The 27538-nt window shown below is 42.8% G+C and overlaps 1 protein-coding gene across 2 annotated transcripts; it reads right to left on the minus strand.

The window, feature by feature from the left end:
* Nucleotides 1–2396: 2396 nt before the first annotated feature.
* On the minus strand, nucleotides 2397–27538 carry PRPS1 (phosphoribosyl pyrophosphate synthetase 1). Of its 2 annotated transcripts, none has more exons than XM_040999725.1 (7): nucleotides 27298–27538; nucleotides 13701–13884; nucleotides 11230–11328; nucleotides 9854–9978; nucleotides 7256–7429; nucleotides 4903–5062; nucleotides 2397–3465 (listed from the first exon to the last, which is right to left on the minus strand). In XM_040999725.1, exons 1-7 carry the CDS (start codon nucleotides 27417–27419, stop codon nucleotides 3373–3375), a joined length of 957 nt encoding a protein of 318 aa, XP_040855659.1. In that variant the 5' UTR covers nucleotides 27420–27538; the 3' UTR covers nucleotides 2397–3372. The 2 variants fall into 2 exon arrangements, with proteins under 2 accessions (XP_040855659.1, XP_040855660.1); XM_040999726.1 differs by having other exon boundaries at nucleotides 13698–13884.

Here is a 27538-nt window from a genome sequence, read left to right on the forward strand (position 1 = left end):
GGGTCTGTCGCACTATAGAAAAAAACAAAATGAATCAAAAAGCCACAAACAAAACCCAAAAAGCAATGACTTTGAGGGCACTCATGACACCACTGTCAGAGGTAATATTGGCCTCCCCCAAGCACAGGGACCAAAGATGGGGAGTGAGGGCTTCTTAGATGACCTAAAAAAAAAAAAATCACCCTAGAAAATGGACTATTCTGGGCCTAGCAGCGTGGCCTAACGGTTAAAGTCCTCGCCTTGAACGTGCCAGGATCCCATATGGGCGCCGGTTCTCATCCCAGTAGCTCCACTTCCCATGCAGCTCCCTGCTTGTGGCCTGGGAAAGCAGTCGAGGACGGCCCAAAGCCTTGGGACCCTGCACCCGTGTGGGATACCCGGAAGAAGTTCCTGGCTCCTGGCTTCAGATCAGTGGCATAGCATTGGCCGTTGCGCTCACTTGGGGAGTGAATCATAGGACGAAAGTTCTTCCTCTCTGTCTATTTGACTTTCCAATAAATAAATAAATCTTAAAAAAAAAAAAAAAAGAAAATGGACTACTCAGCAGCTGGCACCATAGTGTAGTAGGTTGAGCCTCTGGTGGCACTGGTATCCCATATGGGTGCTGGTTTCAAGTCCTGGCTGCTGCATTTCTGACCCAGCTCTGCTTATCAACTGGGAAAGCAGCAAATGGTAGCTCAAATCCTTGGGCCCCAATGCCCATTAAGAAGTTCCTAGCTCCTCACTTATGGATCAGCACAATTCCTGCCATTTAGAGTGAACTAAAAGATGGAAAATTGCTTTAATACTGCGTTTCAAATAAAAATAAAATTTAAGGAAAAATGAAGCAAAATTGACTATCCAAGGGGACCCACAGTAGAAGTCTTGTTATAAACATTAGTCCTGGGAACAGCATTGTGGCACAGCAAGTTGAGCCACCACCTGTGGTGCTGGCATCCCATGAATGCTGGTTTGAGTCCCAGCTACTTCGCTTATGATCCAGCAGCCTGCGAATGTACCTAGGAAAGCAATGGAAGATGGCCCAAGTGATTGGGCCTCTGTCAGCCACATGGGAGACCCAGATGGATGGAGGCCTTGCCCAGCCTTCACCCTTGCCATCATTTGGTGAGTAAAAAAGCAGATTAAAGACCTCTCACTTTTGTCATTTAAATAAATAAAATGGATCTTTAAAGAATAAACAGTTGTTCTCTTTTATTTGCATATTCACCTTATGTGGTCTGTTATTCAGTCAGTCATAGGCCTGAAAGTAAACGGAAAATTCTGGAAATAATTCATGTTTTAAATTGTATGGTATTTGGAGCAGCATAATGAATGCACACACGATCCTACTGTGCACTGTCCAGGATGGGTTCCACTCCTTTGTCCAGTGTATCCACACTGTGTATACTATCTGCCCAGCAATTACTTAGTAATGATCTATGCCAGTTACCAGATTAACTCTTTCAGAGTTGGCAGTATTTAAGTTCAAGTAACTTTTACTTTGCCTAACAGTCCCAAGACACTGGAATAGTGATGCTGAGAATTTCAATGCATTATATTTATCATCACTAATCTTTTCCTATACTTCATTAATAAGTTCAGCTTTATCATTACTATGTGCAGATTAACAAAAAGATTGTCCAAGAGGTTTGGTAACATTTGTAATATCAGGCATCCATTGTGGGTCCTAGAATGCATCAATAGTGGATGAAAGGGAAGCTACTAGAATCACTTGTCTCAGAGCCAAAATGTTGAGAAGAAAGAGGGCTAGAGGTACCGCAGTCCATCTTGAGCTGCTTTTGTCAAAAGGTTGATTGTAAAGCAGAAATCCCATTTCCCAAGAAAAGCAAAAAAAAAAAAAAAAAAAAAAAAAAAAAAAAAAAAACCAAAAACAACAAAAAACTAAATCTAAGTTGGCCCAGGCTTCAAAAAATCAAAGCACACATTTCACCAAGCTCTGGAGCATGGAGCTTCCCAAGCGAACACAACACCCTTGTTTGGTGATGTGCAAGGAAAGGCACTTAAAGTTTTGGAATGCATTCTAATTCATTCTTAAATGTTGTGTGCTTACCTTCTCAAAATTGCTTTTATTTAGAGGACCTATTTCCCTCTATTCAAGTACTGATGAATAGAGGGAAATTACTTCATGGCAAAATTGGTTCAAAATGAAGAAATCACAGAAATGATTCTCCTCCCTGTGATCCATGTATAATGTATCAGAAGAACTGTAGTTGATCTCGTTCTCAGTAAACCCCAGACATCTTCGAACTTTTAGAGGGAATAAAACTGATGCTGATATCTCCTCTTAACTTAATGTAAAGTTTGGAAACAAAGTAAGCATTATCATTGGTTAGGAAGATACCTGAATCAAACCATTAACAAAGATCTGTATAGATACATACGACATAGACGCCAAGTCACACAAATACAGATACTTTATTAAATTTATCCATATAAGACAATAATCACATCCATTTCTTAAACAGATATCTCGGAGCATTTGAGAGGCCAAACAGATCCAAAGAAGGAAGATGAAAATTTAAATACTTAAATTAATCCAAAGGCACTACAGTATCACCTACAACCTACAACCACAGTGGTAGTAGGCTAAGGAAGATTAAGCTGTGGCAGGTCAGTCTAATGCAAATGTTAATAATTACAAAGCAGGAGGCAAGTTTTCTTTCCAGCAGACATGATGAAATGATCACTTGGGCCCAAAAGTTTGTCAGGCCAGGGAAAAGGAAAAGATGGCTGAAGGTCAAGTCCAAAAGAACACATACAAAGGAGAATTGAAACTACACAGTCAAGCGAGATGGGGATGGGTCAGGCTTCTTCCTCCCAAGCAGCACCTGTAGCACTGTTGTATCCCACCCCACTTCGGATCCTACTGAACAGCTGCTCAAGCTCAACTGCCCGCTCCTTCCCTAGAGGCCGCTCAGCTACCTGGGCTGGGTTTGGGGTTGCCTGAGACTCGTCATTTAGCACAGAGCTTGAAGAGCTTGTCACAGGGGTGGGCTTTGTTGCTAGTTATTCTGAACACACACACACACACACACGAAACATTCACATGCAAAGTAGTCTGAGCATCCCCTTGTCATATCCAAAAATCCCAAGTCTGAAATCTTGTAGCAGCTGAGCTGAACTTAAAGCTGCAAGGCTCAAGACAAATTCCATCGAGGGAGCCAGAATGAGACAAAGGCAGGCGAGGAGTCCCAGCAGGTCATCTCAATCTATCTTTCCCTCATGTTAAGGATAAGCTCTAATATATCTGATAGAGGATGTAGAAAACTACACTGGAGCAAGGTGGGTCTTCAGCTGAAATGTGTCTTCAAATACCAAGGGAAAAACAAGGGGTAGGGTTGCTTTTATTTTGAAAAAGCCTCAGAAGTACTGTTACAAAGGGACGTGGCTGAACAGGTAGGAAACAGATTCCCCATTGTGAGTTCTCCTAATAGCTTCTGCAAGGATCATGGAGATGTCGATCACCTAGAAAGGGAGGAAAGGTTGCAGATCAGTACCATCTGTATAAGGATGGCTGGCCAACTTAGAGACACCACTGAGCCCAGCAAGAGCTCTGCTTCCTAGAACTGCCCCCACCGTGTAGTTTCCCTACAGGTGCCTCCCATTCTTCCCAACATTATTAACATAACCACTTAGGAAAACAGCACAGATGCTAATGGAGAAAAAATTGACTCAGGATCATCAACAAGGTGGTAGGCTGGCATTCTGAAATCCTTAATAATGGAAAGGGGGCCTGGCACTGTGGCATAACAAGTAAAGCAGCCAGCTGTAGAGTCACCATCCCACATAGGAACCAAATAGAGTCCCAGCTTCTCCACGTCCAATCCAGCTCCCGGCTTATGGCCTGGGAAAGCAGTGGAGGATGCCCCAAGTGCTTGTGCTCCTGCAAATGGGAGACCTGGGTCAGCTCAGCCCAGCTCCCACAACTGAAGCCATTTGGAGAGTAAATCAGTGGATGAAAGATCTCTCTGTCTCTCAATAAATTCCATTGAAGTTCTTCCAAAATAAAATAATTCTTTTAAAAACGAGTGGAAATAATGTTTTAGGTTGAAAAAAGAAATTCTAAAGTGGCCAGCATTGGGACATGGAGAGCTATGTCATCGCCTGCAGTGCTGGCATCCCATATGAGCATCCACTTGTATCCTGGCTGCTCCACTTCTGATCTAATTTTCCTGCTGATGTGTCCAGGAAAGTAGCAAGATGACCCAAATGACTGGGCCCCTCTACCTGTGCAGGAAACTCAGATTAAGCTCCTGGCTTCAGCCTGGCCCAGCCCTGTCCATTGTAGTCACATGGGGACTATCAGCAGGTGGGAATAAGTAAATAAATCTTAAAACAAAACTCCTTGTGAATGACAACAATCCTTCAACTATATAATACTATAATTTAAGAAAGCTAATGGTGTACTGTACACAGGGAAGGCCTTATTCTTTTACTGCAAAGACATTCAGACTTTAGTTCCTAATAACTGCCTAGGGAAGCATTTTACTTTAGAAATATTGGGTCCAGGATCTTAAACATATCTTAGATGAAGCAAAAGAATCTACCCTTTCAACAAGAACTGTAAATCTAGGAATACTTTGAAAAACGCTGAACTCATAGGAAGTATACAACCCATCTAAATGTTCACATTATGCCTAGGGCAGATGGGGAAACGAGTGAGTCTCACTTGGAAAGCCTGTTCAATAGAGAAGCTACCATGCTAGGAGATAATGAGGTTTAGTAATTGCCATTTTTAAACAGGTTTTCTTTTTAATTTTTTAGATCACAGATCCTATGACAGAATAACCTGCTCCCTCAAAACTAAAGATGGTAATCTTGAGAGTGCAGACACTGAATCCGTGGAATACAAGCACCTTTTCCCTGCTCCATGAAGGCCTGCTCTGCCACTCTCCTGCTCACCTGGATCTTGGAGCACTGCTTCATCTTGTCCTCCTGAGGTATGGTGTTGGTGACGACCACCGCTTCAAAGCACGCATTATTGATGCGAGCAATGGCTGGCCCCGAAAAGATTCCGTGGGTTAAGATGGCATAAACTCTGGTGGCTCCAGCCAAGAGAAGTCTAGAAGAGAGTTGATTCGGATTTATCTTGTCAGAAGGGAATGTGAGTAAGGGAGGAAGAATGCATAAGTCTGGGTCGGCTGCCATCAGAAATGATCACAGCCCAGGTGACTTTAACCATGATGCATTTCTCACAGTTCTGGAAGTTGGAATTCTGAAGATAAGGTGCAAAGCACATTCCATTCTGAGGTCTCATCTCTTGGCTTGTAGAGACCTCATGCTACCTTGCTGTGTGTACATAGGAGCTCTTCTTTTACCCATGCGTGGGGAGAGTACTGTCCAGTGTTTTTGGTTATCTGGCTATGGATCTTACCATGACGCAGTCTTGGAAGCCACAGCTTCAGAAGATGTGGCCTGATGATACGGAAAGAGGACACTTTTCCAGGACAGAGGCCATTCAAGTAACCCAGATTTCTTTTCACATTTATTATGTACCAGGTACTGTATGAGGCCCAGACACATCTAAAGATAAAACCTTTATAGGAAACAATAATGCGGTGGGCATGGGCACGCAGTAGGTTAAGCCACTGCTTGGAGTGCCTACACCCCATATTAAAGTGCTGCTATGAGTCCTGGTTACCTGGTGCTTCCAATCCAACTTCAAGCTCATGTTTCTGGGACGCAGTGAGTGATGGCTCAGGTACGTGGGGCTCCTGCCATTCTTCTTCCTTTTTTTTTTTTTTTAAGATTTATTTATTTGTACTTGAAAGGCAGATTTTAAATAGAGGAGAGACAGAGAGGTGCTTCATCTGCTGGTTCAATTCCCTAAACAGCTGTAACAGCAGGAGCAGACCCACTGTTAACCCGGGAGCCAGGAGCTTCCTCCAGTTCTCCCATGTGGACACAGAGCCCTAGGACCCAAGCCATCCTCCGTGGCTTTGCCAGTCCATTAGCAGGGAGCTGGATTGGAAATGAAGCAGCTAGGACACAAACCAGCTGCCCATATAGAATGCCAGTCCCACAGATTGAGAATTAGTGTGCTGCGCCACCATGCTGGCCCCAGGGTTCCTGTCATTCTTACGGGAGACCTGGATGGAGGTGCAGGATGGCTCTTGTGCAACCATATGCTTCACTTCCCATCCAGCTCTCTGCTTATGACCTGGGAAAGCAGTGGGGGACAGCACAAGTCCTTGGGATGCTACACCCTGTGGGAGACCTGGAAGAAGCTTCTGGAAGAAGTTCCTGGCTTCAGGTCAGCTCTGCTCCAACCATTGAGGCCATTTGGGGAGTGAACCAGCAGATGGAAGATCTCTCTGTCTCCGCTCTCTGTAAATCTACCTTTCCAATGAAAAACAAATAACTCTTTAAAAATACAATAACTATTGTTATAACATAGGGGAAAAGAGTGGAGGATAAGAGGGTAGGAGAGGTGGAAGGGAAAATCCCTGAAGCTAAGGAACTCTATCATGAAAAATAATTTGAAAAAAATAAAGTTAAATATAAAAGAACTTTAATGCACAGAAAAATATGCATAGTGTTTTTAAATTTTTTTGCATTAAAATACTTATCTTTGAATTCCATGTTCATGAACTTTTTAAAGTACTGCATTTATGTCTGTTCAGATCTGTGGAATTTTACCATAACTTGTTAAAATAAACTATCAGAAGCAAACAAGGTTGGGACTGATGCTGTGACATTATGATGCCTCCACTTATGGTGCCAGCATCCCAAAGCGGTACCAGTTCATGTCCTGGCTGCTCCACTTATGATCCAGCTCCTTACTTTGTGGCCTGGGAAAGCAGCAGAGGATGGCTCAAGTCCTTAGGTCCTTGCACACATGTGGGAGACTTGGAAGAAATTACAGGCTCCTGGCTTTGGATTGGCTCAGCTCTGGCCATTGTAAACATTTGGTGAGTGAACCAGCAGATGGAAAATCTCTCTGTATCTCCCTCTCTCTGTAAATCCACCTTTCAAATAAAGAAAAATTAAGAATCAATCGGGGCAATGGTTCTTGAACAAAGTCTCTTGCTCTGCCTTTCAAATAAATCTAAAAACAGTCAAAATGTTTGTTATATAATCTAGGTAATGGATATTTCAACAAAAGAAAGAGAACTCAAATTTATATCACAATGTAAGCAAAGAGTGATAAAGCTGCTGATCTCTTCAGAAAGAACTGGCCAGTTCATGGCATCTAGGCAGCAGTGACGCATGCATCTTTCACTTCTAACCATCAGTCCCATCACTGTGCACTCACTTGTCGGCTGCGTGGCAGATGGTGCCACACGTGTCAGCCATGTCATCTACCAGGATGGCCACCCGATCCTTCACGTCTCCCACGAGCACCATGCGATCCACCTCGTTGGCCTTCTTCCGCTCTTTGTGAATCAAGGCAAAGTCTACATTCAACCGGTCTGCAATGGAGGTCACTCTGTAAAACAGGGTGTGTCCGTTACAATGTATGTCAGGGCAGATGGAAGAGAGGTGTTCTAGTGTTCCACAGCACACTCAGGTGACCACAGTTCACAATACCCTATTAAATATTTTCCGAAGGTTCAGCAAGAGAGGAGCTGGAGGCCTCCCAGCAAAGCAATGATATGTTAATTATTCTGAGTTGTTCAGTACCTGCTGTATAATATCTTATCACACTCTACTCTATAAAGGAAGTACAATTGCTACATGTTCAGCAAAAACTGGAATTGCAGAAAGTCCCATGAAGGCCAACTCATGACCTTGGGTATGGTGAGAAGTGTTGCAAAAGGGAAATAATAGCCAGCATGTTTCAATTCCCGTGGCCATAGCGCCCCCTAGTGTTGGTGGCAAAATCCCCACCAACAGCTGGTGACTTGGGCACCACAGGGGAGGTCCTTCCATAATTTTTAGAAACGTTTTAAACAATGAACTAAACCAAAATATCTCCAAGTCAAAATACAACTTTTTTTTCTTATTCAAGACAAAAGTGGCTGGGAAGTGGTGACCATGTGCCACCTAACACTGAAGCATAAATGCTTGCAGCGTAAGTGACAGTGGGCTGCCCTGGTGAATATGCAACCTCTGGGCTGCACTATGGCTGAAGAAGCCACCTGAGTCTGGTTTTGAAAGAAAGCTGCGATCCAACCATGGCATTACGTCTTAGTTCCCTTGTGGCCACATATTCCAGGTTTTATTTTGAATAGGGAAAATATGTGACCCTAAAAAATTCAGAACCACAACTTAGGTGACATTTGTAACTTGATTGAAATGAACCACAGATTCTATTCTTACTTACTCTCTGCTTAGGCTCATAACATTACAGTAACCAATCTGTTTGCAAGGGTTACTCATCCAAGGAAGATTATGGTCCCCCCCGCCCCCCAAAGTCTCAAATCATCCAAATGGTCAGCAAACTCAGAGTCAACAAAGCATAAAAAGAACTAGGAAAGTAGCCCCCTAATCCCTTGAGTGGAGAATTACTACCACATAAATCACAGCTGTTCCCCCAAACCTTGCCAAGTCAGAAATGACAGTGACTCATTTGGCAAACACGTCACCACTGCAAGATAAGTATAATGAAAAAAAAAAAATCATTAGGTGGCAATTATCTATCAAATTCAGTTTTCTTGGATCCAGTTTTGTCAAGAAAATCCTGCTAACTGAGAACATGACAATATATAAATAATGGTCAGATCAAATGAAGGCAAGCTGGACAACTTCCAGTAGGGACCTGTTTTTCAGGCTATTTCTAGTACTGCTCACCAAGCCAAACAGCTGGCTGCAAACAGAACGTGCTCACAGCTTCTCAGTTCAGCCAAGTTACTGAAATAAAGAAGTCGTTTAAGTCACAACTTTTCTAAGTTGTGAATTAGCTTTTCCTAACCCGTGTTTTCTAGTTCTTCATTCTAGTTTCACAACCAGAAGAACAAGTGTCATACTTCTGAATGTATTACTGTCAGCAACCCACTAACAACATCATGGGGCTTGGAGTCTGCACCATGGGAGTTGTAGTGTAAATGGAAATCCTTGGTAAAGAGTTTGTTTAAATTCTTGGCTTTTAATAAAGATCCTGTACTTCAGGATTTTGCTTCTTTCTTAACAAGGATTGAAACATGTAACCATCAGCATTGTAAGAGGTCTATAAAACTAATGTGATGTAATAGCAGCTGCCATTCATTAGAACACCGAATTTTCTATTCTTTCTAGTGGGTTGAGAACCATTGCTAGTGAAGTTACTAATCTTATTGACGGTTATGTTCACGACACCATGCTTATTTAGGGCCCCTTTTTGGCTTTGTCTTCCAAGAAGTAACTAGAGACAGTGCAAGAGGAGTAAGTAAAGTGACATCCAATCCATGTCCAGCTCCTAATATACCCATTCTGAAGTACTGAAAAACTGCCAGTCAGATGAAAACAAAACATTACTTTCTGACAAGAACCACAATGGCTTACAACTAGAATTTTGCCCCAAAAGGCTTGATCCTCAGAGTGGCACTGCTAAGAGAAGATGGAACGTTTAGGACATGGAGCCTCATGGGCGATCTGTAGGTACCTCGACCAATCCTGGGAGGTAGTTCTCACAAGAGGGTTGTGTTTGAAGTGTTGAGTTTCGCTCCATCCCTCCCCACTTCCTGTCTCACCTGCTGAGCCTGCCTGCCAGTGCACATGTTCCCACTATGTGGTTTGTCAGACTCCTCATCAAAGCCAAAATCTATACTACGTTATTTGGACTTTGAACTTCCAAAACTGTAGCTAAGCCAACTGTTTCTAAGCTGACTGATTCAGGGTGTTTGCCATGATTATGGAAAGCTGACCGTCACACCCAACTGTCGAAAAGACTTCTTGGCCAATGCATTGGGAGAAGTGCTCACACCCACCCTACCTCTTAGCTCCACCAGCGTCAGGGGAAACAATCGTGCAGTTCCTCCAGTCGGAGATGTTCTCCTTGATCCACTTCAGGACAGCAGGCTCGGCGTACAAATTGTCCACTGGGATATCAAAGAAGCCCTGCAGGTGGAAGCTCCATCAGTCCTGCTTCACGTTCCTTCCTATTCTGTTTGTACATCCTAACACGGGAGCAACATGCCCCCAAGAAGATCACATTGTGAAACTCAAGCAGGAAGGCATGCCCAGGACGTAGACTGTAAAAACAACACTTTGAAATCTCAGCTGAGAGACACCAGTCAAGATCAGCAACACCAACCCACAACTCATCATAGCAGCATGAGCAAACCGTGGTGAAGATCAACCAAATTCAGCCAGTGTCTATCAGGATTGTCCAACTAACCTGCAGACTCGTAGATTAATAAACAGTGCTCCATGCCTCTGAATGTTGCTTAACTGTCAAACCAGAGGTGCCAAAAGAATGTCTGTTATAATTCTAGTTAATGTATGGGCTGGTGCAGTGGTATAATATGCTAAGCCTCCACCTGCAGCACCAGCATCCCAGATGGGTACCAGATTATGTCCCGGCTGCTTTATTTCCCATCCAGCTCCCTGCCTACGGTCTGGGAAGGCAGCGGGAGATGGCTCAACCTCTTGCACCCCTGCACCCATGTGGGAGTCTTAGAAAAAGCTACTGGTTCCTAGCTTCAGATGGGCTTAGCTCTGGCCATTTCAGTCATCTGGGGAGTGAACCAGGTGGCCTGAACATCTCTGTCCTCTGTAACTCTGCCTTAAATAATTTTTTAAGTTTAAAAATGTGTTCTTACTCTACTAAATATGTACAATCTCCTGTTCTATGTAATCACTGGATTGCCACAAATCTGACAATGATGCCAAAAAGATCTCTTTTAAGTGTACAAAATAAAGGTTGTGTTTCATTCCTCTTACTATGAGTTTGTGGCTCTCAACTTAAGGCTTTGGATATTTAAAAGGAAAAGTAACAGCTTCGCAGTACTGAGAACTTACCATTACAGTAGCAAGTATTATACTATGAATTTAATGTCACTTTATATTCACAATAATGAAAACAATGTTCAGAGACATACTTATCCAAGCCTTTAGTGTAAGCACCAATATTATGGCGAGGTCTGATCCCAAGCTTATGCTTATCCCGTAGTGCCAGACTGCCTCCCTCTCATCATCCCAAATAGCTACGATCACAAAATGTGTTTAAAGAGAACACATTTAAAATGTCGTTGAATATCTAGTTTTTTGGGCTGCACTTGGGCAGTTGTTGCCTGCTCTGCAGTCTTCAGAACTGTCAGTCCTCTCCCCCGACTACTGCAACCCCCAGCACCGAACTTCCACCGATACCTGAATTTGAGAAGCATGTAGATCCATGGTGATGATGTGATCAGTACCTGCCACGGACAGCATGTTTGCAACAAGCTTGGCTGAGATGGGAGCCCGGCTCTAGCGAGGGAAGGAAATGAAAGAAAACCGGAAATCCTAAAATCAATTCATTTGCTTAAGAAACACTTATTATATACTTATTACTATGAAGAGCAGATATGACCACTGGCTTTAAATAGATCATAATCTAAAATAGTACTGTTGCCGCATCATGAGTTAAATCTCCACCTGCAATGCCAGCACCCTATATGGGCACTGCTCTAAATCCTGGCTGCTCTGTTTCTAACCCAGCTCCCCATTAATGTGCCTGGGAAAGCAGTGAAAGATGGTCCAGGTATTTAAGCCCCTGCACTCAGTTGGGGAGGCCTGGAAGAAGCGCCTGGCTCCTGGCTTCAGATTGGTCCAGCCCCAGCTACAGCAGCCACTTGGGAAATGAGAGCCAGCAGATGGGAAAATACATCTTTCTCTTTCTCCCTCTATTCTGCCTTTCAAATGAATATATAAGATCTTTTATATATAAAAAAAACCAGAACAAAAAAGAAATGAACATTACCATCTCAATGCACTTCAATAAATAAAACAACAATGCATTTTCAGTCTACTCAAGTGCTTCCAAAGCTTATTCAAATTAGGCAGACTTCAAATGTTTTGCTGTTTTCTTTTGTTTAATACTTTTCTTAAAATCTCCAGGAGAGCTGGCATCATGGCACAGAAGGCTTGGTTAAGTCATCACTTGCAACACTGGCATCCAATATCAGAACTCCAGTTTCAATCCTGGCTATTCAGCCACTGATCCAACTCCTTGCTAATATGATTAGGAAAGTAGTGGGAGATGGCTCAAGTACGTGGCCCTTGCTATCCACGTTGGAAACCTGGATGGAGTTCCCAGCTTATGGCTTCTGCTTGGCCCTGACTAATACAGGTATTGGGGAGTGAACAAGCACATGGAAGACCTCTTTGTCTCTCTGAATTTCTCTGTCACTCTGCCTTTCAAGTAACTATATTGTTTAAAAAAAAAAAAAAAACTCATTGAATCCATATTCTCAAACCTGCACACTATTGCTAACATGCCAGAGTCCAAAATTACATTTCAGGGGTAGGCATTGGGCACAGCAGCTCAAGTTGCAACTTGCAAATCTGCATCCCAAATCACAGCTGCTAGGTTTAAGGCCCAGCCGGGCAGATTTCTACCCTGATTCCTATCAGTGCACATCCTAGGAGGCAGCCTCGACTGGGAGACCCAGATGGAGTTTTGCGCTCTCGGCTTTGACCAGGTCTGGCCTGAATTTTGTAGGTATTTGAGGAATAAAGCAGCATATAGAATATATGTGGAAAAACAGCCCAAGATGGCCAAAATTGTTGCCCCCCCTTAATCTACAGGTAGGATCGGGATAGAGTTCCTGGCTCCTGGCTTCAGCTGGTTCAACCCTGGTTTTTGAGTTTTGCTTGTTTGTTTGTTTGTTTGTGGGCATTTGAGCAGTGAACCAGCAACTAGAAGATCTTTTTCTGTCTTCCAAATAAATCTTACCACCCACCCACACCACAAAATGCCAGTGAACTAACTTAAATTTATGTGTGACTTGAATAACAAACTACTACAGTGTGACTTTAATATAAACGTATAATATCTACCAATTTGAAGATAATATCTAAGAAAGCATTGTTTTAAAATACCCTACAGATACGTACTTGATAGATAAGGATTTTAAGGGAGGTGGGGGGACTTCAGGAAATTGTTTCTGCATTCCCTGTTTAAAAAAAAGGAGGGGTACAATAGCCTAGTGGCTAAACCCTGGCCTTGCTTGCATTGTAATCCCATGTGGGTGCCAGTTCATATCCTGGCTGCTCCAATTCCTATACAGTTCCCTGCTTGTGGCCTGAGAAAGCAGTAGAGTATTCCCTCAAATCCTGGAAACCTGCACCCACATGAGAGACCTGGAAGAAGGTCCTGGTTCCTGTCTTCAGATTGGCTCAGCCAATCTGTTGTTGCCAATCTGGCCAATCTGTTGGTTGTTGCAGCCACTTGGGTTGTGAACCAGCACATGGAAGATCTGTTCCTTCTTCTCCCTGCAAATCTGCTTTTCCAATCAAAATAAATCAAAACAAAACAAAACAAAAAAGATAATAAGATCCTGTGACTGGGGTTGTGGCAGTGAGTTAAGCAGCCATCTGGGATACCAGTATCCCATATGAGCAACAGTTCAGCTCCCTGCTAATGCATCTGAGAAAGCAGCAGCAGATGTGCCAAGCACTTGGGCTCCTGTCACCCATGTGGGAAACCCAGGAGGAGTTCCTGGCTCCTGACTTTGTCCTAGCTCAACCTCTGGCTACTATGCCATTTGGCAAGTGAATCAGTAGATGGAAGATCTCTTTCCTCTCTCTCTAACTGCCTTTCAGATACACAAACAAATCTTAAAAGATTCCTCTACTACCTTATCCTTCTTATCCTGCCGCGCGTAAGGGAAGCATGGGATGACTGCGGTCACCCGACTGGCCGAGGCAGTCTTGCAGGCGTGGATCATGATCAGAAGTTCCATCAGATTGTCATTGATTTCACCGCAACCACTCTGCACAATGTAAACATCCTCTCCACGGACACTTTCGCCTATCTCCACGCTGCAATGGACAAAGCACAACATTAAGAAAAGATTTTAAGTGCTAGGCTTCTACATATAGTAAGTTCTCAGAAACACGACTTCGCCACTCATAAGCAGTATGTGATTTACAATTACTGATCCCTTCAGACTTCAGAAAATCCTCTGGAAGGAGCCCCTATACTAGAAGCACATTCATGTTTCACTTTCAGTTCAGTGCCTTATACAACACATTACCATCTACATATAACATGATGTGAAGATGATTTGATACTATTAGTGTAAAGTGCTTACAAATAAGTGCACTGCAATATCACTAAGCAGTGTACATCATCATACAGATATGCCCAATGTGAATGTAAATGTGACACACTATCTATAATCCATACCTAGCAAAAGTAGACATAATAAAGCACGAATCACCACTATTCTATAATGATGTTTTCTATTTATAACAGTACCATCCCTAGCATACTGGCTCCTGGTTTCTGATTGGCTCAGCTCAGCTTGCACTGTTGTGGCCATTTGGGGAGTGAACCAGTGGGTTAAAGATCTTTCTTCCTACTTCTCTCCATAAATCTGATTTGCCTTTTCAATAAAAATAAATAGAAAAAAACCCATACATATGCGTATATACATGTAATAAAATATGCTTTATGCATGCACATGTGTACATATGTATGTATTAATATATGTAAGACCTAGAGACAAAGAGTTTCCATTGGTTGGTTCACTTACTAAATCCCCACAACATCCAGGACTGGGCCACACCAAAGCGAGGAGCTTAGGACCCCATCTAGTCCTCCTGGGATGGTGATTGTAGGGAATTAACTACTTCAACCATTGTCTGAGGTTCTGCATCAGTAAGAGGCTAGAATTGGAAAACTGGAGCCCAGCACTAGACCTAGGCACTCCAATGTTGTATCCACATCTGCTGGGGTCCGTGCAGTGGGTGTGGATGACACTAAGGTATGAAGAGAACTGCTCCCCTGCTGGCAAGGCCTTGAGGAGCTTCCTGCTGCAAGGCAAGGCCTGGCGGATGTCTCTCCAACCACCTCAAGGAAGTTTCACCCCTCTTGGCATGGACACTCAACCACCCTGCTGAGAATTCTGTAATCTATTGAGGCATTGTTGTTTGCCCCTGAGAGTTGGTTTTTACAATGTGAGTTTGGGAGTTGATGTTGCTAATAACGTCTAATAATAATAATGTCTCATAATTCATGATGTTTCACCTGCCCCCATTAACCATAAGGCTGGAAGAGCTTGAGGTAGAACACGCTTTTAGATTAATCTAGGGTTGTTTAGCCCATGGGTGTAGTGGGAATCTATGTTTAGGGTTTTTTCTTGATCTTTAGGTTTTTCTTTCTGTGATGAATTTCCCCCTTTAACTGATTCAAGATTAAGTTGTAGAATGAGGATTGTAGTAGGAATGTTACTGATTGATAAGTAACCACAGGGTCAGGATGGATAACATCCTGCTTTAAGGTGAAACAATTGGCAGAAATACCTTTTAAAACACCAACTTGACTGTACCGTAAAAAGTCTGTGGGAGAGTTTGTGAAGGCTTCTGTATAAATAGAGTGAACAGCTTTCTTGCATGATCCATTATGATCATGAAATTGTAGTGGTCCAATGTTTCTCTTTACGCCGACTCCACACACCCTTCTCAAGCTCCGAACTCAGCTGGAGCTGGCCTCCAGCACACATCCACATCTTCTACATATTTTTCTTTTTAAAATCTTTATCAATTCTATATAGTCTTTGGTAGGAAATATAGAACTGTCCAACTGATTTTATGAAGCCAATGTCACTTAGACACAAAAACCAGACAAAAGGAATAGGATGGAAAAATAGAGGCATAGAAGAAAAGGTGGATGTGGGGTTACAACAGGATAACAGGAAAGACACTGCAGTGAAAGACCTTTTATCTTGACTACACCTATGTCACTATGCTGATTGCTACATCATACTATAGTTTTGCAGGAAAACTAGTTTGGAAAAAACTATGGTTAGAAACTCAGTGGAAACTGGATAATAGGTACACTGGATCTCTGTATTATTTCTTACAATTGCATGCAAATCCACAATTATCTCAAAATGCAATTTTAACAAAAAGTGGATTATTATACCTCAGATAAACTTGAGTAAACCATGACCTCAGCCCTCAGAGAAAGCTGAGCTCAAAAAAGTATCAGTAAAAGCAAAGTGACTTCTGTGATTAGTCCAGAGAACCTAGGCCCGCCATAATACTGTCTGTGAAACAATGTAGCCCTGGTGGAGAATCTGGAGAATTCTCATTTTAATAGTCACTTTGAGAAATAACTCATCAAGCAAGATTTTCTGCCTAGCTTCTCATGCATTGCATGAAGGCCATACTCTCCCTGTCCCCCTTTCCCACTTCACAGCCTCTGCACTCTTCCTCCTACCTGGAATGCTCTCCCTACAACCTATCCCACCCCCATTCACAGCTTCAGTCAAATCACCTTCCCTATATCATCAACAATGACTTTCCAGAGGATCTATAAAATTAAAAGTCATTTAATGGGTCAGCCAACTGAAATCTATGGGCTCTTTTTTGATGACTCAAATCAGACTGAGCCACATGCATCAGACAGGAAAAATTTGAAAATATGGCTAGTTATTTGCTGTTGATGGATCATTATCAATTTTTAAGACACAATAATGGTATTGTGGTTACTGATGTGTATATATATATATATATATCACATACATATATATATTCATAGGTGATTAGTGCTTGCTTCAAAATAATTCAATTGTGTGCATTTATGTATGTGAGAGAAGGGGAAATAAGTGAAACAAGATTAACCATTAATTATAAGCCATTAGCTATTAAACTGATAACTGCCAAAATAGGTGAGTAGGAGGGGTCACTGTAGGACTTTCCATAATCCTGTATGTTTGAAATGCTCTGTGATAAAAAACTAAATCAATTGCCCCATCCAGATTTTTCATTCTGCTTATTCCTTTCAGAACATTTACAATCAACTTGTCATTTATTTATATATACATATAGATATGGATTTATCTATATATTTTTAGATCTAGATAAATCTAGGCAGACTACATAGATCTGTATGTAGAGATTAATCTAAATAGATCCAGATCTAGATATATGTATGTATAGATATTTATATAACCTTTCTCCCTCATTAGAATGCAAACACCATGAAGGTAAAGACCAGAGCTGAACTGACGCAGGCACTGTTGGTGTTGTAGGATAAGGGACTAAGCACTTCAGATACCCCGTCCTTTTCAGAGTGCAAGTTTAACTCTTAGCTATTCTGCTTCCAGTTCAGCTTCCTGCTAATGCACACCCCTGCGAGGCAGGAGATGATGCCAAGTCCTCAGGCCTTTCACTACCCATGCAGGAGATCTGAGATGAAATTCCTGATTCTTGCTTTCAATCTGGTCTAACTCTGTTTATTAGGGCATTTGGGAAGTGAACCAGCAGATGGAAATCCCTTTTTTCCTCTGCCTTTCAAGTAAATTAACATTTTTGAAAAGTATTTTATAAAAATAGAATGAACAGATGGATGCATTTAACAATGAACGAGTATGTTCAGGATTAGGCCACCTCTTGCATTTATTCACTTTGGAGAACATAACATCGCTCTAGGCCTGCTACTGAGAAAACTCAGAGAACTGACTTTTCTTCCTTTGAAAAATAACTGACTTTTGGTTCCACACTAGAGGCATGGGGGTACCACATGTTTTTTCAAGGCCTTGGGGCTGACATTATGGCCTATTCGTCTAAGCCTCAGCCTGCAATGCCAATATCCTATATAGGTACTGGTTCAAGACCCAGCTGCTACATCTGAACTAGCCCCTTGCTAACGCACCTGGAACGGCAGTGGAAACTTGCCCAAGTACTTGGGCCCCTGTACTCACATGGGAGACCTAGAAGGCACTTTAGGTTCCTAGCTTCAGCCTGGCCCAGCCCTGGACAATACAGCCATTTGAACAGTAAACGAGCATATTGATTGTCTGTCGCTCCTCCTCCCTGTAATTGCCTTTTAATTAATTTCTTATTAATTAAATAATTATTAATTATTTTAATTAATTTTATTATTAATTAATTTAATTAATTTTATTTAATATTTTAATTAATATTATTAATTATTAATTAAATAATTAATTAAAGGGGAGGCAGTGGCTCAACAGGCTAATCCTCTACCTGCAAGCACCAACATCCAGATGGGCTCTGCTTGGTGTCCTGGATGTTCTACTTCCCATCCAGCTCTCTGTTTGTGGCCTGGGAAAGCAGCAGAGGAGGCCGCAAAGCCTTGGGACCCTGCATCCATGTGGGAGACCCGAAGGAAACTCCTGGCTTCAGATCAGCTTATCTCTGGCTGTTGTGGCCACTTGGGGAGTGAACCAGTGGATGGAAGATCATTCTGTGTCTCTCCTCTCTATGAATCTACCTTTCCAATTAAAAAAAGGAGGAGGGGGTTCTTTTTAAAAAGTTCTTGACAGATCAAGTCTGAACTGTCACTTTGCTGAACTCACATAGGTCTACTTTTTAAAAAGAAACCTTTCCTTGAGATTGGTGGAGATAAAGAGAAAGCTCTCCTCTGCTAGTCCACTGTTGAAATGCCCACAAAAAAATGGGGTTGGGCCAGGTGAAAGGCATGAGCCAGGATCTCCGTAGGGGTCACCCGTGAAGGTTGCAGGGCCCCAAGCTCTTGAGCCATCTACTGTGTCATGGGATGTGCCTCAGCAGGAACCTGGAATTGGGGAGTGAAGACAGGCATCACACCCAAATACTTCTGATTTAAGATGAAGATATCTCAAATAATATCTTAGCCACAAGGCCAAGTGCTTACCACTATCCTCTTTTCTCTTCTAACTTCTACTTGACTTGATTCAGCTTCTAGATGAACTTTGCCTGACCTACAGTTTCAAAAAGTAGAGGGACAAGTATCTTCTCAGGGCTAGCACAATGTTTCAATCTGCTAATACTCCACCTCCAAGTGCCAGAATTCCCTATGGGAATGTACCCTGGCTGTTATGCTTCCCATTCCTCTTCCCTGCTTACGGCCTGAAAAAGCAGTGCAGGATGGCTCAAAGCCTTGGGACTCTGCATCTACATGGGAGATCTAGAAAAAGCTCCTGGCTCCTGGCTTCAGAATGGCTCAGTTCGGCTTGGGCTGTTGCATCCATTTGGGGAGTGAACCAGCAGTTGGAAGACCTTTCCTTCCTCTCTGTAAATCTGCTTTTCAATTAAAAATAATGTTTTTGGATTCTGGTGTGTAGCTAGTATCTTTTTTTTAATCTATTTTTTTTTTATTGGAAAGGCAGACTTAGAGATAAGCAGAGACAGAAAAATATTCTACCTGCTAGCTCATGCCCCATAAGTGGCCACAATGGCCAGAGCAGAGCTGATCTGAAGCCAGGAGCCAGGAGATTCTTTCAGATCTCCCTTGTGGGTACAGCTCCCATGGCTTTGGGCAATCCTCCACTGCTTTCCCAGGCCACAAGCAAGGAGCTGTGTGGGAAGCAGAGCAACTGGGACATGAACTAGCACACATATGGGATCCCAGCACATGCAAGCTGAGGATTTAGCTACCGAGCCATTGCACCAGGCCCTAAATAAATGTTAACATTTTCCCTTCTGAGGGCATTTTGTTACCACCAACCTCAGCCTTAAAACCAGCTTAAGCTCTTGGTAATGTCAAGTGTGACAATGCTAAGGAGTTCTTTCTGGAGACAGTTTGAAATTCAAATAGACAAACAGGAGGAAGCTGGGGAGGGCTTTCTATGTATTCCCCAAAAAAGTAGAAGCCTTAGAATGACACAGATCAATATGGTAGCTACAAGGGTTGCCCTGGGGTAGCTAGCTGACTCGGTAAGTACCTAGAGAAGGGCGGTACAATCTCCCTGATTAGACCCAGAACGGAAAATGACCCAACTGGAAAAGCCAGTTGGCCCACAAGAAAATGTACCTTCACTAAAAGGAAGCTGCTATTTGCAAATATCTATTCCCCTGGGATTCTAGTCACTGTTAGAACGCTCCATCTCTGGTGGTCCTGCCTACTGTTTGCTTCCATACAGTGTTCAGTAAATCAAAGTCTGCCCATTCTACCTGACTGCTCTGGTGAATTCTTCCACCATCATGATGCTGAACTCCATTGTACACTTCCTGTGACAATAGCCACTGGCCCGTGCAGTTTCCGAGCATCTGAAATGTGGCCAGTAGAAATGAGGAACTGAACTGTGAGGAGTACTATTCAGTGTAAAATCCCATTTCTGGTTTTGAAGACATTGAGAAGGGTGAAGCTGTGTCACTAACGCTCATATTGATTCTATGTCAAAATTATAGTATTTTTGATATATGAGGTCATCTCAAAAATTCATGAATACATGAAATCAGAACATGGGTTGCTTTTGATGCAAAGCATTTCTGACATCTGGAGGCAGGAGCCAACATGGTAGCTGAGTACAATGCTCTAGTGAGCACCTTCCCACAGGGAAATCAATGTGGACAACTATTTACATACCCAAGTGACCTATACAGGTGCTATGGAAGCCAGGGGAGAGGTGAACCAACAGTTCCTTGTTTTGGTATAAAATAAGAAAAGTTACATTGAAGACAGCAGGAAAAAAAAGAGAGGGGGGGAAAAATGTAAAGAGTTGTCTGCATCCCTTCTCCCTCATCTGTAAGAAGTCCAGAGATATTTCCCCCCTGGGAGATGAAGAACAAACTAAACCTCAGTACCAGGCCCATTGTGAAAAATTCAGATGAGTATTACCCACCTCCCCAATCTCTTAAGCCCAGGCCCATGCTTATGGACTGAGTACCAGAAGACTCCACAGCCTGCCAGCCTCTGCCATCCCTCCCCCAACCACCTGCAGAGAAAAAAAAACAAAGCAAAACTAACAAAAACAAACAAACAAAAAACCCCTCAAGCCCCATAAGCAACACTTGGAGGGGTCAACAATGTGGCATATTGGGTTAAGTTGCCACCTGTGATGTTGGCATCACCTAAGAATACTGGTTAGAAATCCAGTGACTCAGCATATAACCCAGCTCCCTGATAAAGGCCTGCAAATGCAGCAGAGGATGACCCAAGTGTTTGGCCTGTCCTACCCATGTGGGAGACCCAGATGAAGCTCCTGGCTCATGGCTTCAGCCTTGACCAGCTCTAGTTGATATGTCCATTAGGTGAATGAACCAGCAGAGGGAAGATCTCTCTTCCTCTCTAACTCTACCCTTCAAATAAATAAAATTAATCTTAATATATATGTGTGTGTGTAAGAGGCTTAGACAGACTGATGGACTTATGAGTGTTTATGAATGACTATGCTATTGTAATAACACAAGGAAAAATCAGTGGTGAGGAGGGGTTTGGGGAAGGGGTAAAGGAAACCCCAGAGCCTATGGAAGTGTATCACAAAATAATGCAATAAATTTTTTAAAATAAGAGACTTAGAGAAGTAGCTTGGGATGTTACCTGGAAGATGGTGCGTATAAGCCTGAGCCTCCAGACCTGCCCAGCATCAGGCAGACCTAGAATGTGTCACTATCTGCCTTGGGCAGGACTAGGTACATTCCCCCCGCTCACCCCCGGGGAATTTGTAGGGTCCCTTGACTGTAACACTCAACCACAGCCAGCCTGAGGTCAGTTTGGGTGGTCAGGATGCTGCCTTTATCATTCTCCCCAACCTCAGACAGACAGTAAGAACCCACAGGACTGTTTCTTAGACCTAGACAAATAGGGGTGGGGGGACTAAGTGTTGATGGTTAGTCCCTGGACTTGTCCAAGTCTCGGGCAGAAAACTCTGGAGTCTAGTGAACTTTGAGGAATATCATAGGATCCTGATTCAGTAAAAAGATATTAGTGGTGGACATTAGGAAAACCTCACCTTAAGATGCTATCTCATGCTAAGATAAATGGCAGAAGTGTCTGCAAGCCCAGAGAAAACAGACTGCTCAGAATTTCTAGAAGGCTAGCTGCAAAAAAAGCCAGCATGCTTAATGAGTCCTTCAACACGCAGATGACAACCTACACCAACAAGCATGAAGAATGTCTGAGACACCATGATCTCACCTAAAGAGCAAAAAGGAGCTAGAAAATCAGCTGAGAAGTACAACTTCCAAATGCTCAGATGAAGATTTTGTTTTAAGGAAACATAATGAAATTCAGAGGGGGGAAAAAAAAAGAAATGACTCAGTATTCTAACAGATTTGATATAGATTGGAAGTAATTAAACAAAACCATGGAGACATTCTTCAAGTGAAAAGTACACTGGGTGAAATTTAAAAAGTAATAAAGTGAGTAATAGCAGAATATTTTAAACAGAAGAATTCAAGACAAGCTGTTGGAAAATACACAGTAGGAGAGGAAAAAATTATGAAGAGGAACAAAGAAAACTTATGGTATACCTGGAAGAGCATGAAAAGGGCAAATAGTGTCCGGTGTGATGCTCAATGGCTAAATCCTTGCCTTGCAAGTGCCAGGTTCCCACTTGGGCTCTGGTTCATGTCCCAGATGCTCTACTTTCTATCCAGCTCCCTGCTGTGGCCTGGGAAAGCAGCACAGGATGTCCTAAAGCCTTGGGACCCTGCACTCACGTGGGAGACCCAGAAGAAACACTTGGTTCTTGGCTTCGGATCAGCTTAACCCCGGGCATTGCGGTCATTTTGGAAATAAACCAGCAGATGGAAGGACTGTTTGTTTCTCCTTCTCTGTGAATCTGATCTGCCTTTCTGATAAAAAGAAATAAATCTTTAAAAAGAGTGTGTGGGGAATATTCATGTAACTGGGATTTAAGATGGCCTTGAGAATGGCACATAGAGAGCATATTCAGAGAGATAATCGCAGAAGACTTCCAAGTGGGCACCAAAAAGAACATCTCTTCACTCAATTTTTCCATTATTTTTTGAAGTACTCTTACCCAGTTTTGTTAATAAACAATTCAAGGAATCATCTAAAAATCTCAACTACGGCTCCTCTTTAGTACAATAAACCAATAGGCAAACTACAGCCATCATTGATGGAAAGAACAGTCTTCTCCTAAAATTTGCACATAACACAGTCTATTAGGCAGAAAGACCAAATTCAGCAATTTAGAGTAACATTCCTTGCTCTCTGCCTCAAGATAGCTGAATGTTCTCCAAATGGCATTGGGCCCTCCATTCTCCCAGTTTGCAGATGCTGGAAGATCAGCCATGACTACTCAATGGGCGAGAAAACTAGCCTGACTTTGCCTTCTTCTCTACCATCAGGCATAAACACATCCAACTGGCACTGAAATTTAAATACAAAAAAAGGAAAAAGTAAACTACAAAAGGCCAATGATATTCTTAAAAAAGAAAGAAAAAATAGCAAGCAAATCTCCAAGAACAAGGCACCAGAGATATTGGCAAGTACAAAATAGATGGGATTAACTAACCAAAGATTAACATTCTTAAGAAAACCCTAGGCAACAAATGCTTGTCTTCCCCTCTGAGCCAAGACAGGATGACCAAATAAACAAAAGCATTTTCAAACCAATATTGAAAAGAACAGATTAGGGGCCCACCACGGTAGACTAGCAGCTAAAGTCCTCACCTTGAACATGTTGGGATCCCATATGGGTGCCGGTTCTAATCCTGGTAGCTCCATTTCACAGCCAGCTCCCTGCTTGTGGCCTGGAAAAGCAGTCCAGGGTGATCCAAAGCCTTGGGACTCTGAACCGGCATGGGAGACCCGGAAGAGGCTCCTGGCTCCTGGCTTTGGGATGGCTCAGCTCCAGCCATTGCGGCCATTTGGGGAGTCAATCATCAGACAGAATACCTTCCGCTCTGTCTCTCCTCCTCTCCGTATATCTGACTTTCCAATAAAAATAAATAAATCATATATATTAAATGTGTATATATACATATAATATATATGTTAAATATATATAAATATATATATATATTAAGAACAGATCAAGAAAAATTTTGTATATTCAAGTCTTAAAGGCCAGGTAAAAGGGTGGATGTTGTAGCACAGCAGGAGAGTACACATTCCATGGGACAGGCTTGGGTGGAGTCCTGCCTTTATGCCATCTGATCCGGGTTCCTCCTGCCAGGCACCCAGGAGGCAGCAAAGGGCTCAAGGGTTTAGCTCTCTGCCACCTACAAGAGTGAGCCTGATGGGAGCGCCTGGCTTTGGAGTGGCCTTTTCCCAGTCCTTTCTGTTATGGCCATTTGAGGTATAAATCTGAGGATGCAACACCTCTCTGTCTCTCTTGGATGGCAGAATTAGGATGTCTTTTTTGGTCTCGTATATGACACATCTCAGCACCCCTTCTTGCTAACATTTATTGTTGCAATTTAGAATGTGTTACAGAAGGTTCTAAGAACTTTACTCTCATGTCACCTAATCCATTCAGTAACTGTAGGTAAATAGGAGAGTATTTCAAAAAGCTGGAAAATTGAATCATGCTTATTTTGGTTTAAAAAACAATTTGAAATCAATTTTTTATAGCACGCATTTTCCATGAATTTTTTTTGGAGCCCTCCTTTTCCTACATGACTGATAAAATTGAGGTAAAAAAGCTTAAGGATTCAAATGCAGGTTTTGATTTCAATGCCTTTTAAATCTCTATCTTTGTGCATACTTACACACATAACAATGCACACCCAAGTATAAATGTTTCTTCCATAGGCAACAAGACAAGTAGAATTGTGGTTTCAGAAGGACAGCTCCTCTGCTCAGGGCAGCATCAAGCCCTGAGTTTCTGTTCAACTGTAGCAAACAGCAAAGTTGGTTTTTCATTTGTTTATGTCTTTGTTTTCCATTTTAGAATGTGCGCTGCAATTCTACATCAGATGATCCACAGCTCTCTGAGTTTCTCTGTCCATGACCTTTTTTTTAAGATTTATTTATTTTTATTGGAAAGTCAGATATATAGAGAAGAGGAGAGATAGAGAGGAAGATCTTCCATCTGATGATTCACTCCCCAAGTAAGCACAATGGCTGGAGTTGAGGCAACCCAAAGCCAGGAGCCAGGAGCCTCTTCCGGGTCTCCCATGCCGGTTCAGAGTCCCAAGGCTTTGGATCATCCTGGACTGCTTTCCTAGGCTACAAGCAGGGAGCTGGCTGTGAAATGGAGCTACCAGGATTAGAACCGGCACCCATATGGGATCCCGGTGTGTTCAAGGCAAGGACTTCAGCTGCTAGGCCACCGCGCTGGGCCCTGTCCATGACCTTTTTAAACATTGCTTTTATTTTATCTTTTTTTTAATTATAAAGGCAGACCTACAGAGAAAACATAGAAAGACACATTTCATCTACTGTTTCACTTCCAAATGACCACAGTGTCCAGAGCTGGTTCAGTCGGAAGTCAGAAGCCTGGAGCTTCTTCCAGGTCTCCTAAGTGGGTACAGGGTCCTAAGAACTTAAGCCATTTTTTGCTGCTTTCCCAGGCACATTAGCAGCAATCTAGATTGGAAATGGAACAGTTGAAACAATTTGGTGCCCATATGGGATGCCCACACAGCAAACAGAGGCTCAGGCTACTTTGCTACTGCACTAGTCCCTGTCCACGACTTTTAGATCCCAACAGGAGTTACTGGAGGAGCAGTTCTAGTTTCTGCAGAGTGGCAAAATCAAGTTTGGGTGGAATGAGTGCAGGGAAAGCTCCCGAGATAACACACATATTTAAAAATATGTAAGATTTCTGAGGCAGAAATCTTGGTTCTAAGGAACCAAAAAGCTAATGATTAAGTCAGAAGCAAAGAAATCTAACCAGTCAGCAATTATCCATGTTGGGCTTCACTGAAATCAAGCAATACAAAACTCCTCCACTTATCCCAACACAGCCTAGCATGTGGGGTATTGTATCAAGTAGAGGAGCGAAAGATCAACAAGAGATTTTATATTTTCAGTAAAGAATTTTCTAACAGGGACTGAAGAAAACCTCTAGATGAAATATTCTTGTTCTTTAGCTATATTGCCAGAGTTGGGTCCTGTTTTGTATTAAGGGAAACCAGTGCATCCAAAGCTAAAGCAGCAGCTGGTGATCCTCTCTGCCACAAGCTGCTGCCTGGTTACAGAGGGCATCAGTGTTTGCCTTATAACTTGCATCACTACCAGTGGCACAATAAACCAGGAAGGAGCTATCCATTATTTCTATAGGAGGGGTCTCCAAAAGAAATTACACTGGGAAATCGATGTAAAGAAAAAAGTGAAGAGCAGTTAGGAAAATTGAACTGATCCTTTGATTAAAACCGGCCCCATTCACAGAAGATTGCATGGGTAAGAGTGTCAAGAGCGCTGATCTGACGAATAGGGTACAGACAAAGCACAAACTACACAAGTGGGTGCTTCCAAAAGTTCCTGGTAAATGGTATTAAAATACAATCTTATTTTGGTATAAAAATCTTTAGTTCATAGAACTAAATCCATTTCCTTGAACCTTTTCAAGGCCCCATGTATTAGAACCACAGGAGTTCACCTTAAATGGAAAGGAAGTTGAAATGATCAGGTAACCAAATGATCTCTAAGATGGTGGAGTAGGCAGGTAGTGTGTGGAAGCAAGAGAGAAAGTTCTACCGGCAAGACAATGAAAACTAAAATCAGGTTTTCCATTTCATCCGTCCTTAACTATCTTAATATTCGGTTGTAAAATTGTTCCCAAGTTACCCCAGGTAGCAGTAGGGTTAGTAGATGGATCAAGAATAGACTGCTACTAAGAAACACGCTTAGCTTTTGTATTAGATGTGGAACTTGCTGCAAGGAGGAATGTCAAAGGTCCGATTCCAGAGGTAGGGTTCCCTGAGAAAGCGGCTACTACGGACACACATCTGATTGATTAGATTTCGCTTTAGTGTGGCTCTAATTATCTGATAAAGAATTCCAAAGACAAGAAAAGCCAACGCTTAGCAATGTAAGGAAGTTCGTAGTACAGTATTTGAGGGCACTCAACAGTTTCCCTTAGAAACAACCCAGACTGAAATGGTTGGGGATGGAAAAAGCAGATTCTTAACATTGTAGGAAAAAGACCAGCGGGACTCAGAATGAGGTAAGTTCGGTTCTCCGGTGCATCCAGACCAAGTGCCTAAGCGAACGCAAGCCAGCAGTGCTGGATGGCTCCACAAGGAAATCGACAGAGCCACGTGTCTGTGCGGCTAACGCTAAGCGTCAGTCTATTCCCACCGCTTTAGGAAGCCAGTATTCCCGCACTGGGGGGTTCTATCCTTGCCATCTTACTCAGCGTCTTTGCCTCAAGCCTCATCTTGACTCCACCCCACCGCACCAAGAGAATGAACAGGATCCTCCCGCGAGGGGTAAAATAACGGAAACAAGCCCGCGCGGCGCGCCAACCAGAGCAGCCTGTTCCCTCTCCTCTCCAGTCGAACGGAGCTCAAACGGCGGCCCCATCTCCCTACCCCGCCGCCTGGACAGGTGAAATACGATCGGGGACCCAACTTCGCCCTTACCAGGTCTCCTGATTGCTGAATTTCTTCGTTACTACCTTGCCTAGTTCCAGGCCCAGGCGGTCAGCAATTTTCTGGGATAAGTCTTGGTGGGAGCTGCCGCTGAAGATTTTGATATTCGGCATCCTGGCCAAAGACCGTCGGCACTCTTCGCTCAGCGATCGTTGCTGCTGCGGAGACCCGCACCGAAGCCAGCCAGGAGACTCAAGGCAATTGCTTAGCCTTGCTACTCCGCCATCTTATG

This window comes from Ochotona curzoniae, unplaced genomic scaffold, assembly GCF_017591425.1.
Source record: "Ochotona curzoniae isolate NIBS_2020 unplaced genomic scaffold, NIBS_Ocur_1.0 scaffold_1852, whole genome shotgun sequence".
NCBI classification, from domain to species: domain Eukaryota; kingdom Metazoa; phylum Chordata; class Mammalia; order Lagomorpha; family Ochotonidae; genus Ochotona; species Ochotona curzoniae.

Coding starts and splice junctions, on each gene's coding strand:
- PRPS1 (XM_040999726.1), bottom strand. CDS start 27,419: ATGCCGAATATCAAAATCTTCAGCGGCAGCTCCCACCAAGACTTATCC. Junction 9,979..11,229: donor TACATGCTTCTCAAATTCAG/GTATCGGTGGAA, acceptor TTCCACCTGCAG/GGCTTCTTTGATATCCCAGT. Junction 3,466..4,902: donor AGCAGTGCTCCAAGATCCAG/GTGAGCAGGAGA, acceptor CTCCCTTTCTAG/GTGATCGACATCTCCATGAT.